General features: G+C 43.1%; 1 protein-coding gene across 1 annotated transcript in view; it reads left to right on the top strand.

Moving 5' to 3' along the window:
• Nucleotides 1-17,608, top strand: part of LOC136638960 (contactin-6-like) — a 196,551-nt gene extending 178,943 nt beyond the window's left edge. The window contains 6 exon segments of the mRNA XM_066612985.1: nt 883-998; nt 2,883-3,069; nt 9,722-9,834; nt 13,921-14,089; nt 17,473-17,559; nt 17,562-17,608. Coding sequence (XP_066469082.1) covers nt 883-998; nt 2,883-3,069; nt 9,722-9,834; nt 13,921-14,089; nt 17,473-17,559; nt 17,562-17,608 — 719 coding nt within the window.
• Nucleotides 17,609-17,869: the final 261 nt, after the last annotated feature.

Raw genomic sequence — 17,869 nt, 5'->3', positions numbered from 1 at the left:
ACACAGAGAGACACAAAATATACAAGATCAGTGGTTCTCAAACTTTTTAGCATGGGGACCCACTTTTTAGAATGACAGTCTGTCAGGACCCATCAGAAGTGATTTCATTAACCTGGAAGTAATGTCATAGCCAGGTGTGACATCATCAAGCAGGAAAATTTTTAACATCCCCCATATGAGAAAATTAAATAAATTAAAATATTGCAATAAGTTGGAAGCTTTACTTAAAATAAAGAAGAAACCTCCTAACCCTCCCAAGCAGTTGCTGATCTGGTTAAAAAAATTATTCCCCAAACATCCCAAAGGCAATCCTGTTACCTGGGAATAAGCCCCATTGACTATCACTGTTTAAAGCAGATACACAATAACCTGTTAAAAGTATAGATCTGTAACATTTCCCCAAATACAGACACATATGATGCTAGCATCAGGTCTAATATATTAAAAATAAAATACACATTGAAATGAATGGGGACCCACCTGAACTTTGCTCACGACCCACAGTTTGAGAAAGTTGTACTAGATGAATGAACTGGTTCTCACCTTACAGGAGTGATGCGGTTGTTGATCCCATGTCTTCTTCCGGTACCATTACAACAAAGGCAAGCACAAGGGAGGAGCTGATGTTTATTTCTTGTGCCAGCATATCCTTCCCCCTCATAATCATCACTGATTTTTAAGATGTTATTTGCATCATGTTTTTACTTATATCATAGTTGCAAAAGATTCAACAGCTGAAATCCAAGCTCTTTGGGTTTCTATACAAGTTGACTATTTTATTTGCATGTCTTCTAGTCTTCTTTATATCATCTTTATATTCAGGGGTATAATCAACTAAAAAATGTGTCTACAAGAGTTGCAGTGCCTTTCTTGTTACCCTAGAACCACAGAGAGCACCAACTGGACCTTCTGCACAGAGCTTTTCAGCCTCAGAAATGGAAGTATCATGGAACCCTGTTGCGTGGAACAGACATACTGGACGTGTTCTTGGCTACGAGGTGGTACTTTTCATACCCCTAATCGCTAAAATATAGCTCTCTCACACCTTTACCTATCTGCTTTTTTTACTTTCTTCATGGCCTACAGCACTCTAGCAATGGGGCTCTTAAGTCTAGAGAGCACTGGGGGGAGGGCAGTGGTGTAGCTAAGGGGGTGCAGGGGGTTGCAGTTGCACCGGGCATCGAGCTTTAGGGGGGGCAACAAGCTGAGTCTGACACTAGTGACCAAAACTGTGAAAATCTTGTTACGTATGAATTATACCATCATGTTATATATCATTGGAAAGGTAATATAATGCAGAATGCAATGAAACAAACTGCATTGGAATATCTGTGTTCTATCAAAAGTTATGACCAATTAACCAGAAAATGAAAATACAATTGTCTTATGGAACAAAAAGTAGATTTCTTTAACTCAAAACTGACCTATGAGACAGATTATTCTGATAGCCACTTAAATGTTATTATGTTATTGACAAGTTGCAATGACATGTCATTATGGTACAGCATGGAACCAATTAGGTGTTAATGAGTCAGCTCTCATTTTCATATATCATAATACAGTTACCCCTGCTAACTGGGTAAGGATGCAATTCTTCAAGTGGTGCTCTTCTTATATTTAGCAGGGGAAGAATAACTTCTTCACCCCAGCACAGTGTCTCAAACCAATCAAGGGCACACTTTTTATTTATTTACTTAAATTTGATTTTGTCTTGGAGGGGGGGCTACAAATCTTCTTTGACCCCAGGTAGTAGATAGATGCCTTAGCTACGCCACTGGCTGGGGGGAGGTGGCAGAGCAAGTGGGTGGCAAACTGCTGGGGCGAGGAAACCCAAGCGTGACCACTTCCATTTGTGACATCACTTCCGGGGCATCATTTTGAGCTTGGCACCAGGCTTCATGATTGTTAGCTACACCACTGGGGGAGGGAATGATTGAGACATATAAAGTTAAGCATAGGATGGGTAGAGTGGATAGAGAGAAGTTCTTTTCTCTCACACACAATATCAAAACCAGGGGACAGCCACTAAAGTTAACGTGCAGGAAAGTCACCACAGACAAAAAGAAATACTTTGTTACCCAGCACTTAATTAATTTGTAGAATTTCTTAGAATTTTGTGAAGTCACCTGGCCTAGATGCCTTTAAATCAGGCAGATTTGCGGCGGAAAAGTCCATCACAGGTTACAAGCCATGATCACTATAGGCCACTTCCAGGTTTTAGAGACAGCCTATCTCTGAGTGCCAGATGCAAGGGAATGGCAAGAGGATGCATGTATCTTGGTGTCTTGAGTGCTCCCTGAGGCATCTGGCGGGCCACAGTGAGAGACAAGAAGCTGAACTAGATGAACTATTGGCCTGATCCAGTGAGGCTCTTCTTATGTTTCTATGTGGCAATGTATTTACCTGTTTAAGAAACGTCTGAAAGGAACACTGATGGCCAGGAATATTTATAGTTGTATGATTCCTTGCACACATATACCCCACATCAAACACTTCTTAGTGTTCAGAGAAATCATCAGTAGTTATTAATTGGAACTAAACAGACAAGAAACATAATTAAAACTGCTCTAAGAACTTCCTTACATTTTTTTTTCCCCCTTCATGCTTCAGTTATAGACAGACAAGTGTTCAAACATGACTTCCCTTACCTAAGTTTCTCTTTTGGAGATCCATAATAGCAAAAGATTCCTAATTGGTTCTTTTCCTAGTTTGTATTCAGGATACAATAAATACCATAAATATTCATGCCTGCTTTTATATCCTGACGACTTCAATTGGAAAATCAGCTGTCCCCGTGAAGCCTTAGTTGTCAATCTGTCTTCTTTCCAATCAAGGTTGTAATTGGAAGAAAACAATGAATTGTCTTTCCTCTTAAACTTTAGGTCTTATACTGGACAGAGGATTCAAAGGATTCCACAACTGGCAAAGTCAGAGTCAATGGCAATGTAACCACAAAAAACATCACCAACCTCAGGGCCAATACAATGTACTTTGCCACAGTGAGAGCTTACAACACAGCTGGGACTGGACCATCTAGTGTCCCAGTCAATGTCACTACGAAAAAATCACGTGAGTGTCTCAATCAATGGCTAAAAAGCAAGTTACTGCAGCAAACGTTCATGTAACATAATGCCATCAAAAACAGATGTAACTATCTTATGTTTCCCATAGTCTGCTCTTAAAAAACTCCCATGTTTACAACTTACAGAGATCAGAAGGACAAGAGAAAAATTAAATCCCTGCCTTGCACATAATCAATAGGAACAACTGGAGATTGTTTTGTTATACATCGAAAAACAATGATCTAACAAGCAATCCCTAGATATCTTCCTTTAGTTCTTTATATTCTGCTTACACTTGTATAGGCAGTATGATAACTTGGTTTACAAAGCAAGTCACAGTACTGGATGCTGAACTATGATAACTATTGAAATGGGCACTTTGGGGTATATAATGCCTGTGTACTGCATGGAAAAGGAAAGCTGGTATTTTTAGGATACAGATCAAAGATATCATTTAATGAGAGCTTTCTTTCATGCATGCGTCCCTGGAATACCCAGCTCTCCCAACACATTCACAGCAATAACCCACATATTATGAGTTAATCTACCAATAAGTAACAGGGGGTTTTGTTGTAATGTAAGCGTGAGCCACAGTCTTCAGATAACCAGCTACATACAGCAGACTCCAGGCACAACTGGGTTGGAGAAACAGGTGAGCCAAGCAGCAGTGCAGCAACTGATGAGGCTAATATGACTGGGTGGCCCCATTTCAACAGGGGGAAAAAAATGTCATAGGTGTGCAGCTTTTCAAAAGGCAAATGCTCCCACCAGTGAAAACAGCCTTATAGCTGGTCTGCAGTGTCTTGATTCCAGATATGGCGAGGTTTGGCAGGGCATAAAGGACTTTTGGAGACCAGTGCAACACCCTGTGTGGTTGCAGCAGGCTGCCTCGAAGGTTAAAGTTTTTGAAGCGCCACATGAAAGGGCAGAATATCAAGGATTTTAAAATTCATCTAGGAATAGTGACTCTGTTGATGTTGAATGTGTAACTGAAACAGAAATTTGGGAACTGCTCCTTTTTGCCCTTTTAAAGGCTTGATCACATTTCCAGCTGGAATTTCTACCAACCTTCAGTAAAACAAGCGGCTCGTGATGTCAGAAATTTCAGCGACTAAAAGATCGCAAGAAAAAGAAAATGACTCTGAAACAGTCCTCCTTTCCTTATTATTTTGTCGTATACTTTCTCCTTTTCCGCTGAAGAAAGTTCTTGGCTCAGCAAGTCTTGCTGTCCGATTATAGCACTACTAGACGATCACTAATTTATAGAAGAGTTAGCAGGCTTAAGCTCAGTCATTTAAATGGGCTTCAGTAGGCTTTTGTGCTGGATTGCTTGTTATGGGATTTAATGAACTGGTATCTATTTTCAGTCATTTTCAATAGCACTTGATGAAAATATGGTTCAATCTGTAACTTCCAAATAACCTAGAAACTGAACATACTGGCAGTCAAGAAGAATCCCATAGTATTTTCAGTATGATATATTAGTCTAAACCGAGATAACCTGAGAACCTCAAAAGAACTGTCAAGGAAAATGCCATGATGTAGACATTCCCATGCTCAATTTCCTACTTTTATTATCATTCAAAATGCACACAAGTTCAAATGCAGCACAACCCTCTGTGAAAAGACTTAGATGTTCTATGTCGGCCTTCCATTTATGTTATGGGCCTACAATTCTTCTTGTTAATTCCACTCAGGTTCATGAGAGATAGTGAGTTCCCAAGAAATATCTCTTAACTAATGGGAGCATCACCTTGCCCTTTTTGGTTTAACTCTTTCTCCTTTTTAGGTTACGTATGGAGAGGTGACCACTAATAACACAGGTAAAGGGTGTTTTGTGGTTATTTATTTATAATGCATGCAGAGTCCTTATAAACACTCTTCTACAACAAAGAGGGAGTAGGTGGGATGAGGCCTATAGGTTGTGCATCAAGCCCTTCCTTCACAGTAGGCTTCTAGACCCAATATGAATTCAGGACAAGGGAGCTCCACAGTATAATTCTATGTCTGTAAATGTCTTGTAGTATAAAACCACTTCTAGAAGTACATAGTGCACAAAAGCCAGGCTCGAGTATTGTTTATTAGGCATATTTTCCAATATGGCGGAGCAGTCAACATAAGAACAGTGATTTGTGTGGAGTTAGTATACTTTATTTTTTTTATTCAGGTTGGCTAGAGACACTGGCTGAATGAATTTGAGAGGATCATTGTGCAAACAGCCCTTCTCTTGGGAGCTTAGCAGTCCTGGAATATAAAAATTATGGCACTACCTACCTCCCATGTTGCATCTACTGCTCATTCAAATCCATAGTGATGTCTGTAATCCATTCCCAGGCCATCTCAACAGGCTTAGGTGACTCCTCTATAGAGCTGGAAAATGTATCATAGCAAGGATGATAATTTGTAACTGTACCCAAAATACAAATCCACTCATTCCATTTTAATGAGGACTGCAGAATTTAGAATCTCTTGTGCTGCTGAATCTATGCAAAAGTTTTTAACCTCCGAGTTGCTAACCTATGGCTTTTACCTGTGCCCTAAAGTGAACTTTAAATCACATGAACCATTTCCCTGAAGACTGTATATATATATAGTTTATTTTTCATATATGCAATTCTTCTTCTGTTATGCCTGAATTGGTCCCACATGTCCTATCTTACAGAACAGTATGAAAACCAAAATCTAAAAAGGCCAGTTTAAAAGTACATCTTAAGCAAGACATTAATGTAACATTTGTTAACAAGGTTATTTATTGGAGTGAAGTGCTATCAGGCCCAGTGGGAAAAGTGGATCAACTTAGGTTTTGCCTATATATTTTAGAGGGCATTTTTTAAAAATTAGACTAAATGATGGCAGAATATCTTCTTGAGATTTGTAAGTCTCACAGGTACACTGCCAGTTAGCTGTATCCTTCAGCTCATTGAATGATGCATGGGATTGAATACCCTATAATTCTGGGAAAGGCAAAAAGAAACCTGGTTATACTCTATTTTCCTTTTTTTTTCCAGCTGTGAACATGTGGTCAGACTTTTACATGGACAAAAAGGAACTATGTTAATAGTCTTTCACCTTTTTCTCAACTGCTGTCTTATCCAAGTTATTCTGTATTCTTTTTTGTCTAAAATAAAAGTTTAGGAATTTGTCTGGAATTAATCAAGTAACATATGAATTCATTTTTAAATTAAGATAATTATACTTTATTTCTTACCTACACTTCAGTTCTAAGTGATAGAGGGCGCAATCCTAACCAACTTCCCAACACTGGCATAGCTGTGCCAATGTGGCATGCACTGTATCCTGCAGTGGGGAGGCAGTCAAGGGGTCCACCTCAAGGTAAGGCCATGGTTGTTACCTTATCGGGGGGCTGCATTGCGGCTAGGTCAGTTGGTTAGGATTGTGCCCAGATCTGAATAGTTGGCAGAGACCATGAAAGTGAGACTCTATGTATCAATATTCTTTGAATCATGACCTGAAGAACAGGCATGGATTAGTAGACAGTCAGAACTTGGGCTGCAATCCTAACCTCACTTTCCTGGGAGTAAGTTCCATTGAACACAATAGGACTTACTTCGTAGTAGACCTGGTTAGGATTGTGCCTTTAGTGAAATAGTGACTGCTTTGAAAAAGTGAAAATAAGAGCCTTGGTGTGTGCACTCATTTATTTCATTCTGTCTGTTCTGGACTACAACCATAAGCATGGGGGGAAGGAATCTGCTGCAGTCCAGCAATTCCAAGTTGCTATAAGGATGTTCCTACCCCAAATAGAGTTCCTGCATTTGTGAGAGTCTGCCCTTTCTCTTATTGTTGAGGAGGGGAAGGAACTCTGTGTGTTGCAAGCACAAATAGATACATCTGTTGACCTGACCCATCCATTGAACAGAAATGGAAAGTCTCCTTGCTTGCTTGAACATGTTCTGCATGTTCATCAGAATATGTGCAACTGGGAAATGACTACAGTCTAGAGCACAAGCACCAAGCCCTGTTTCTTGTGTAAATGCAACCACTTTTGAAATGATAAGATATGAATGCACTAACATCTAACAGAACGAACATCTGCAGAGGTCATTAATGGTACCAAGGTGCTGAGTTAGCTTTCAGCACAAGGTGTGAATTTTACTTCAGTTTCCGTGCTTCTTGCTATCAGTGTGCGAACAGATGTGTGGATGAGTAGTTCCGTCACTTTCTTGTCTGAGCAAATACCTGAGAAGAGAAGATGTTGCAAAGTTGAAATGTGAAAATTCATTATCAAAAGAGTTGCAGATACTGTACGAGTGAATTTGTTCTTTCATCCACTTGAATGTTGCAAATGCTTTTATTAACTTTCTTTAAAAATACATATTCGTTCAGCTCTTGTGTGACTGATATGACAGTAGTAATCTATGGTCAATAGCCTTTCAATAGTAGTCTGCTCAGACTGCCTACTTCTTCATTTCCTGTTAATAAGAAGTTTTGAAGCTGTTCCCAAAAATATTCTTTATTTTATCCTTGCAAATAAGGAAGTTCTGAGTCTGTAAGAAATAATAATTATGGGGCTGACCACAAGGCATTGAAGTGGTCAGCATTTTGCCCCATCCCCTTTCAGCTCAGGCAAACTCAGTGGAGCTGCCGAGGTGGGGCTTGCGCTATAGTAATTGCAGCACCAGCACTGACCTCCAATTCAGTCAGAGAGAGATGTTGGTTCTTCTGCTTACCCAGGAGGTCAGTCTGGGATTAGATGGTCATTTTGGGGGGCCAAATAAGAATGTTTTATTCCTCTATCTAATTGGCCTGAACTGAGCAGTTTTTTCACCCAATGAACTTCAGACTGCCCAACTTCATTGTAGTTTAGCCAAGTGGGTACAACTGGCAGGTAAGTATGGGTTGGGCATTTGGATTAAAGTCTTGGGCCTGTCTGTGTCTTGGGTCTTGTTCTCGTTAACATCTTCATCAATGACCTGGATGAAGGGTTGCAAGAAGGCCTCATCAAATTTGCAAATGACACCAAGGTGGGAGGAGTAGCAAACACAATAGAAGACAGGAGAAGCATTCAGGAAGAATTAATGCTTCATTCATTCACCCACTGCCCACACCCACTGCCAACTTATTTCCTCCAGGGGTGGCTAAGTACTGCGGTGGTGCAGGCAGTCACCAGCTATTTGCACTATTAGCCCCATTGTGTGTGTTGTTGCTGTGTGTGTAGAGCTGTTGGACAGGGCCTGGAGCGCAGTGGGCATTCTGCTGACAGAATGCTAGTTCTATCAGCAGAAGGCACCCTTAGGATTGGACTGCCTGTGAAGTGCTTAACTAGGTGGTCAGTGAGCATCATCCACCTTGTCAGATCTCGCCCTTATAACCTGCGCCTGCTTGTGTGGCTCTGTCTTTTCCCCCTTCTAGAGAGATCTGCAGAAGGCCAAAAAGTGAGGTCATCTGCAGGCATCATCGGGCTAGGCATACATGAAAAGTGCCAGAATTAGAGTAGAATGGCTTGGATGGAAGCAAAGGTACATATTCTTCTAAGATCCCTCTCCTAACCTGCGCAGGCCTGCATTGTATCCAGCGCAGGTTAGGAGGCAGTAGAAACCTCCTAACCTTTCCTTAAGGTTTCCTTGGGCAAGGAGATATTATTTCCCCTTAGCCCAAGTAATGCCCCAGCCACCCATATGGGGATTCTTGGATCCATGCCAGCTATTTAACTAGCACAAACCTGGGAAGCCCCATTTAGGAATGCTTGGCCTGGGAAGGAGGTTAGGGTATTTCAAAGAAGGCCTCTGTCAAGCCCACTCCCCTCCTTGACTTTCCACTTGTTCCACATTCCCCCCACCCAAAATCACCCCCTCCCTGCCACTCTCCTTCCACCCCTGGGCCTCACAGCACAACCTAACCTATGCTGGCCAACCCTGCTCCTGGATGTAATGCCGGCTCCACGGCGATTGGCTGTAAGTTGAGTTCAACCAGACAGAGGCGGACCTGCCATTAATGCAAAGGGGCAAATACCCCAGGCAAGGAGCCTTGCGGCCTCTAGGACCATGCGGAAGCCTCTTTGAGGCTCCTGACACAGTTGAAAACTGTGGTTCCAATTTGCTGGAAGCACAGTTGAAGAGTCCTGGGAAGCTGGAGTTCTGAAGTTGCATGAGGATCCATGCACTCCAGGTAAATGGGGAGGGGCAGATCTGCATGCAGGGGATGATGACATCCCGCGGGGGCACCATCACAGACTTGTACCCCGGGGCATGGGGCTGGGGAGGTCCGTCACTGCAACCAGCAATGGCTTCTGGCTTAGTAGTTGCTGAAGCACAGGATATATGAATGATGTGTGCCTGTGTGTGTTGTGTAAGGAAAAATGTTTTTCAAGAATGGGCCCCTCAGCATTGTGGTGCTAATGCTTACCAACTGTGTGCTCTCTGTATGCTGTGACTAATAAATGGAAGGTCAATGAAATCTGTTTACATTTTTAACGCAATTTTCAGATCAGTGATTATTTTTCCCAGTTATAAATAAAATCCAGCTCTGGTTTTTCAGTTATGAATAAAATTCAACTCTTCTAGCAAAGCAATTACCATAATAGCCTTTAAACACTGACTTTTGAATCATATGTATTTTGCTAATATCACTTCCAGTCTTTGTGATCACAATCTGCAATTTAATATTCACATGAATATTGCAATTGTCTTTTATTGAAGCACCAAGTCAGCGACCAGCAAACATCGCATGGAAACTGACAAATTCAAAGATCTGCTTGAACTGGGAACATGTGAAAACAATGGAAAATGAGTCAGAGGTGCTAGGCTACAAAGTAAGTTACATAGTTAGCCCAAGACAGTCATGGCAAACATCATGTTGTGCTTAAAATAGAGTACTAAAGTTTTTATTGTGATCAAACTCATATAGTCCTTCTGTTTGTTGATTTAGCAGAATGTTTGGAGCATGAGGAATCTGTGATGGGCCATTACATAACACAGCTTGGCCTATTTGATAGTTCAGAGAATTCAAGCAAGTTAACTATTTTAGCAACGCATACATCTGTTTCCACATTTAAGCATTAGGGATGAAAGTAAATACAAAATGAATTGGGTAGCCCAAATGGTAACTTGTGCTGAAACAGCCAGGTCAAGTGGTAAAACGGCACACACAAGACAGTAATCTGAAAGGTCAGGATCTTTTACCATACAGATATTTATGAATTTTGATCTAGGTTGAAAAAACAGATTGGGTGAATAGTGTTCAGACTAGGCCAGGAACTCTCCAGAATAAAAACTGAGAAATATTCTCTCATTCCTTTTATTTCTATATCTATGATCTGAGCAAAACCTGCCCAAGACCATTATGTGCAGAACATCTGTTCTCTCTCTTTCTGTGTGGGTACCATGAGTCTGCTTCCACCCTTTCAATCAACTATTGAACAATTGAGTGTTGGGCGGGTTAGGACAGACAAAAGAAAATATTTCTTTACTCAGCGCGTGGTCGGTCTGTGGAACTCCTTGCCACAGGATGTGGTGCTGGCGTCTAGCCTAGACGCCTTTAAAAGGGGATTGGGCGAGTTTCTGGAGGAAAAATCCATTATGGGGTACAAGCCATGATGTGTATGCGCAACCTCCTGATTTTAGGAATGGGTTAAGTCAGAATGCCAGATGTAGGGGAGAGCACCAGGATGAGGTCTCTTGTTATCTGGTGTGCTCCCTGGGGCATTTGGTGGGCCGCTGTGAGATACAGGAAGCTGGACTAGATGGGCCTATGGCCTGATCCAGTGGGGCTGTTCTTATGTTCTTATGTAACTAACAGGCCAGTTCTATGACAGGGTAGTGCCAATGGTCTGTGCACTGCCCTGGCAACAGCTGTCATGCAAGTGCCATAAGGCATGGCGCCACCAGCAGGGAACACACAGCTCTGGTGGCCTCAACACCAGCCGGACGCTGTGCAATGGCTTTCCTGCCAGGGGGCGAAAAGGTTTTTCGGAGTGGAGGGAGGGGGCAAAACTGCCACAGAATCCTATTCTTCCTCCTGAGCAGTGGAGCCCAACATGGGCCTCCTCAGTTCTGCATAGCTAAGTAGCTGGCACAGATCCAAGCAGACCCATCAAGGCCACTAGAGTTCTACCTGCAAAAGGGAACCAATGTTCTGGCTGCTGCTCTGGCCGCTCAGGATACAGCAGTGACCATTTTGGTGCCGCTGAAGGGCAGCATAGTTGGGACCTAAGTGGGCTTATATCATGCAATGTTAGACACAATCCTAGGACTCCCAAATGTGTTTGATCAGCTATTCTAGATTTCATTGCATTCCAGATTTGATTATCATCATCTACTCAAACAGTGACACCATCAGAACAATCCAAGAAAAACTAGTTTTTTCAGGGCCCAATCCTATTGATAGTTTTTCAGGCTTTTTTTTTTTTTTTTTTTAACCTAATGAGCCTAAACCAATCCTAAAGGGGGGTTGCCTACAGCTTTCAGAGGCCACAGTTTTTCTCAGGTACTGGAACTTGGTGCTGTTCTTATACAGGTTGTGACTGATTGCCCGTTGAATTAGGGAGCATTGTTGTCAGCTGTTAGTCCTACTTGGCTTCTTACTCTCTGAGTAACATTTTCAGGGCTGGTAGCCATGCATTATTAATTCTCATTGTTTCCTCTTTCCTATTCAGATTGTTTTGATGCTTATATATTTCAATTGCTTCTCTATGCATATGTGCATGGTAATGTATAGTATTCACAACTCAGTGTGTTAAAAATCCACTTTATGCCCTGTTGTCACGGAGTGTTCTGCAACGGCTGATTTTTCAATCTGTTTGAAAAACAGTGACAATGTCTTTCATGTTCCTTCACTCGTGTTCCTTCACTCATGTTCCTTCACTCGTGTCTGTATACTCCTCTTCATACTGCCAATGTATACCTTCCCACAGTAACGTGGGATCCAATTTACCCCTGCCTGTAAACGTGGATCTCTTTCATCTTTTAGTGGTCGCAGTTACTTTAGCGTCAAGTGTGTTTTTGGTTTTTAGTTTTTAGAGTTTTTAGCTTTGTTGTAGTTTTAGCTTTTTAGGTTGAGTTTTAGTTGTTATTTTCAGTTTTAGTTTTTAGTTTTTAACAGTTTTAGTGTGGTAATAGTTAGTCCCCCGCCCTTTAGGATTGGTTTAGGCTCATTAGGTAAGAAAGCTAGACCACGGCACCCAGTCCGCAAAACTATCAGGCTCAATATGGATTCTAGACATGAAAGCCTTAGCATGTTTACCCAATCCTATCATCTCCCCCCCCCAGCAGCTACACCAAGAGGCTTATGCTGTATCCAATAAGGGATATATTCAATAATGTTGTATCCAACAAGGGATGTATCCAATAATGCTGTATCTGATAAGGCCACCATGCCATGGCCTTCTATGGGTCTCCAAAGCAGACCCATAGGATTGGGCCCTGTTCTGCCAAATATCCCAACTCCCTTCTAATGCCCGCTTTTTGGCTAATTAACACCCCCCTTTTCCAAGAAGCACAGCTGTGGTGTGCAAAGGAATAAACACAGAACTTCTTATCTATAGCAATTAACAAGAATTTATTGCTACAATCACATACACTCCCTGCAAGTCCTCTTGTCCAGAGGCTTTCCCTTCCCAAAACTCCACTTAACTTAGTGGGTATTGGTCTGAAGCCTCCAGTCGAAGTCCAATCCTGTCTCCAAAGCACAGTCCAGTCTTCCCAGTCCAGTATTCCCAGTCCAATCTTCTGCAGTAGAGTTCCTCCTCTCCAGCAGAGTGTCTCCTCCAGCAGGGTCCTGGCAGTCCTCTCTTCTGTGTCCTCCAGCAGAGTTCTGGCAGTCCCCTTCTCCCAGTGTGGGTCCATCCAGGTTTCCCTCTGGGTCAGCGTCCGGCTTCTTCTGGGTCAGCGTTTCGCTTCTGGCTCTGGGTCAGGGTCCTCCCTCTGGTCAGCGTCCTGCTCCTCGCTCTGGGTCAGAGTCCAGCTTCCGGCTGTGTCAGCGTCCCACTCTTGGTCCTGGGTCAGGGTAGCTTTGTCTCCTTCCAAAGCTGCCTTTTATCCTCGGATGTCTCATGATCCAAATGCAGCTTAGCTGTGAGCTACCTCATTTGCTCCAAATTAGGCTCAGGTGAGCCATCCCTTCAGTCCATGTCCATTCAAAGTCCCATCAAGGTCAAATGAAGCTCAGGTGTCCATCCAGGTCTCCATTGGCCTTGATTGATTACAGCTGCGGAGCCAGCCCTACCCTTCCCAGAGCTGTCAAACAGTTGTCAAAACAGGGAATCGCTGTCAACACCACATCATCCACCTGATGATCTTCTGATCTTCCATTACAGGCCCTAAATTGTATAATTTTTAACAAATTAAATGACTTCTCATATTTTGTTAAACGGTTCCAGGAGAAACACTGTAGGACTGTAGTACTTTGCATTCTGAACACTGTGGGGTTGAATTCCACCTCCAATGCCTCCTTGAGAACAGCCCCTGTTTAGGTCAGTCCTGTATATTGTGGCATTCAGAGTTGACTGTATACAATCCTGGCCACATTCTCATGTTTATTGTCAGTAGGCATATTCATAGAATAGCCTAGAAATCAATACTGAGTATTGCTGTAGTTTTGTGCTGTAGACTGGAGTATAAAGTTTATTTAAGAGAGGTATGCCACTGTGCGAATGATAGCCAGGCATTGTGAGCAAATCCCGACACCCCCTCAGACTCCACAGGGTGAGTCTCCATAGAGAATGCTTGTAACCAACAGGAACACTGCATGTTTTTGCTGAATGAGTCCATGGGGTGCTTGAAAATGTACACTGCGGAGCTACATCGTGAGAGCTGAGAATACAACCCACCACGTGAAGGAACCGCACAAAAGCAAGGAACAAAACGTAACATGGTCTGTCCTTCTCTTGCGTTATATTTAGATTTTCTATAGGCAAAATCGACAAAGCACCATTCATATATTGGAGACAAACAACACATCTGCGGAGCTGTCGGTACCTTTTGAAGAGGATTATCTCATAGAAATCAGAACCATCAGTGATGGAGGAGATGGGAGCAGCAGTGAGGAGATTAGGATTCCAACCATGTCAAGTGAGTCTCCCCACCCCTTTAACATTATTGCCGTGGTCCCTTGGCTACCAGGAAGAATGAAAGCCTGGAAGACCTTTGACACTAACTTGATATGCTACTACCAGTTAAACCTGGGAACAGCCTCTCCGTGTCTGATGGGGAAAGGAAAAGCAATTAACATGAAAAAGTATGCAACATAATTTGCAAAGGGCGGAAGATTTGAGGTTTGCTGATGTCAGTGAAACTTACAGCTGTACAAGCTGTGTGGAACTAAACTGATGAGTTGCGCTGAAATCACAGAATCTTAAACATAATAATCCTCATTATTTACTATTTTTAAAGTGCTTATAATACACTAAGCATTGTATGTGGATTAAAATAGACTTGTAATTGGCTCATATTTTGACTTTTTTTTAAAAAAAAAACAAAAACAACATCAAATGCAAAATAGATAAAGATGGGAGAAAGGACAGCTTTCCAGCTGCTGGGCCAGACTGAAGCTTGATTCACACATGCATTAACATCACTTGACTTTTCTACATAGATATTGGCAAGCAATTCACAGCCTAATCTTGAGCTGCCTGGAGTGTGGGATTGCTGTGGCACAGAATATGGCTGCCACGGCATCCTGAGCACAACCAGGCAGCTGCCGGCAGCTCTTCAAGGGAAGGGGATGTTTGTCTCCTTCCCCTGGGTAAGAAAAGTAGCCCCACAATGGAGCTACTTGATTCTGCAGAAGCTCTGGATCGGCCACAGAATCAAGACTTCAGTGTCAGGCCACACAGCTCTACACGGAACTCAGGATCCAGTGGAGCTGAGCTCCACTGGTCCCACCCCCGTCCTGCCCAACTTCCTCCCCTAGCACACCTCCTGCCTGCCCTTCCCTCACCTTTCCCCTCCCCGGAACACCTCTTCCCTACCTGCCCCCACACTCCTACATACCTCTCTGCCACCCCACGGTTGGGCAACCACTGAGCGGATGAGCACTGGTGTTCCACCAGCGCTACCCCAGCACCAGCTGGTGCTGGGGTAGCTCTGGCACTGGGCTGGTGCTGAAGGTCTGCAAACGTGCTTTATGGCATGTTTGCGACAGTGCGTGTCAGCGCTGAGCTGGGGCACACGCTTTAGGATTAGGTCCTCAGTAAACTAACTTGATCGGGAAGCTTAATTGTAGCTGGAATGATGCAAAAATTCTGCTTGGGAAGTTAAAACAGTGATGACCTTTTCACATGTGCAGTTATCAGGTGTTAAACAGGCAAGTATGAACCATCACTTAGGTGGGGGGAAAAGTATAATTGAATCACAGGAGACAAGAGGAAAAAGAAAGGGATGAAAGACGAATTAAGTGTAAGAGTCAAGGTGGCGGTTTCAGCAACGTAGTAGAAATATAAGAAAGGTAGGGAAGAGGAGGAGACATCTATACACAAGTGACCATCATAGAGAAAACACAGAAGCAGTAACATGGCTAGAGGAGAGAACAAAACGGTAAGCAGATCTTGTAACACATCTTGTAAGCAGCCTCTCCCACTTGCCGTAGGAGCCATTTCAGAGCCCAATCCTGAGCTCTGCACGCTGGCTTACCGCCAGTGTGTACCTTCTCATGAGCTCCCATACTAGCCCAGCGCTGACTGGCACTGAGCTAGTGCTGGGCAGGCACCTGGTCTCTGCTGCTCAGCGGTCGCATGGACCACAGAGCAGCTGAGAAAAAAGCGAGCGCATGGGGAGGAGGCGATCCAGGGAGGGGGCAGGCAGGCAGAGGATGGGGGGAGACATGTCGGGGGGAGGAAGTGGGGAGGGAGGGATGTGGGACTGGTGGAGATTTGCTCCACTGGATCCAAAGCCTCCACGTCAGGCTCAGGCTGTCAGGCTCTGCCTGACATAGAGCCTTTTACCTCTGTGGGGGGCTATGCCCTTTACCCAGGGGAAGGGGACAAAAGTCCCCTCCTCCTGAGGTGCCACTTGTGCCTGCCTTGGGTGTGCAGGATGTGGTGGCAACAATTTTCGGCATCACAGCAGCCACGCACTTGGGCAGCTCAGGATTTGGCTCTCAGGTAGTGATGGCAATGTGCTGGTGTTCAACAAACCAAATAGCATCTCCTGCATGTTGCAGTCGCTGCCCTGAATGGCTCCAATGGTGATTGGAAGGAACCGCTTACATGGTATGTGGAAGCCAGAGTTAGCAAAAGAGTTTTCTCATGACTACTGTTAGGTGAACCAAGAAAGATGTAAATTAGAGAGTAGAAAATTGAGCAAAAAGTCAGTTTGTTCCCATATGTCTGTGTGTTCAAAAACAGTGTAATAGCAAGTTGACACAGAACTTTGGATGGGATTCAAAATTGTACTGATGATCCCTAGTTTGGGCCAAAAGTAATGCAAAAACAACTGGAGTCGTTTTCCTTGTGGAAACCAATGTGGGCCAAAGTGCTGAGAATAATTCAGCTTTGTCCCTGCCTTCCAAGGTCTCCTGCATGATGCAACAGTACTTCGGCAGAAGCTTTCCACCAATACTGGTGCAATAGTGCTGCTCAGTTGTGGACTAGGCAATGGAGCAAGATGACCTGGTGTTTCCTGAGGCAATTCTATCCTCTCTTGGCGTGACACTGTAATGTGCAGGGTCAGGATGTTAAGCTGCTGTTGGCCCACAGAGTGAAATTCATGTGTAGTATTTTAACTATGTGTGGATTGAGCTTCTCTAGTGTTGTATGAATATAACAGTACAGCTGTGACTCTTGAGCAACAGTGCAGAAAATGAAAGTACTAAGCTCCTTTAAGTGCACTCATAGCCACCTGATAGTATGAAGCTATTTGCCACGAATGGATTCTCACTTTCCTAAAAAAAACCAGCAACCTGCTGAAAAAAAATCTGAATAGTTTCAACAACCTGAAAAGCAAAACGGCAAAAAAAAGAAAAAAGAAAAAAAACCGAGCAACCTTTTCAAAAAGAAAAAGAGATATATACAGGGAGGGGAGCATATCTGTGGATCCTGTATTCACAGATTCACTTATCTGTAGATCAGGTCTTTGTGTTCCCCCACACGCACCCCCCACAGCGCATGCCTCCTCCTGAGGCTTCCTTGGGCTCCCTAATGCCTTATAAAGCATTAAAAAGTCACTTCCGGTTTTACAAAAAAAGGAAGTGACTTTTTTTGCCTCTAGGGCTCAATCTGAGCCTGGCAGAGGCCTCAGATATCCATGGCCTCTGCTGGGCTCAGAGGTCCAGACGCGAGGGGGGCAGAGATTGCCTCTGGAGGGTGCGGGCAAGTGTCTCCTTGGATCTGCAGATTCAGGTATCCACGGTGAGTTCCGGAATGGAACCCCTGTACATATGGGGGCATGCCTGTATTAATCATATGGAAATGAGTTATGATCAATGAATTTAAGTAGGGTGTTTTCTTTTTTTACAGGTTTAAGCTCAAAAGGTATACACACCTTCGATTTCACAGTCCGTGTAATGACAGCTAAGATTATGATTCTGGGATATGTTCTCAATACTTTTGTTTTTTGTTAAATGGAGCCAACATGTGGCCATTGGACTTCTGAGAACAAAACAGCCATAGTCGTTCCAGATATTTCAACATCTGTGGCACCTGAAAATGGAACCTGTGAAGAAAGATAAAGACCTGCACATTTTTTTAAAAAATGTAAATATTGTAAATTTAATAAAAATAACAAAAATATCTGTGGTTTTAAGATCTCTGAGGATTAAACAGAATGGTGCCAAAATGTAGCCCTGTGAATGTAAAATGAGAACGCTAGTTTGTATTGCAGTTGGTGACCTATTGTGGAAATTCAGTTTATCTG

Source organism: Tiliqua scincoides, chromosome 2 (genome assembly GCF_035046505.1).
Source record: "Tiliqua scincoides isolate rTilSci1 chromosome 2, rTilSci1.hap2, whole genome shotgun sequence".
Taxonomy (NCBI): Eukaryota; Metazoa; Chordata; class Lepidosauria; order Squamata; family Scincidae; genus Tiliqua; species Tiliqua scincoides.
This window is presented reverse-complemented; position numbering and strand designations above follow the sequence as displayed.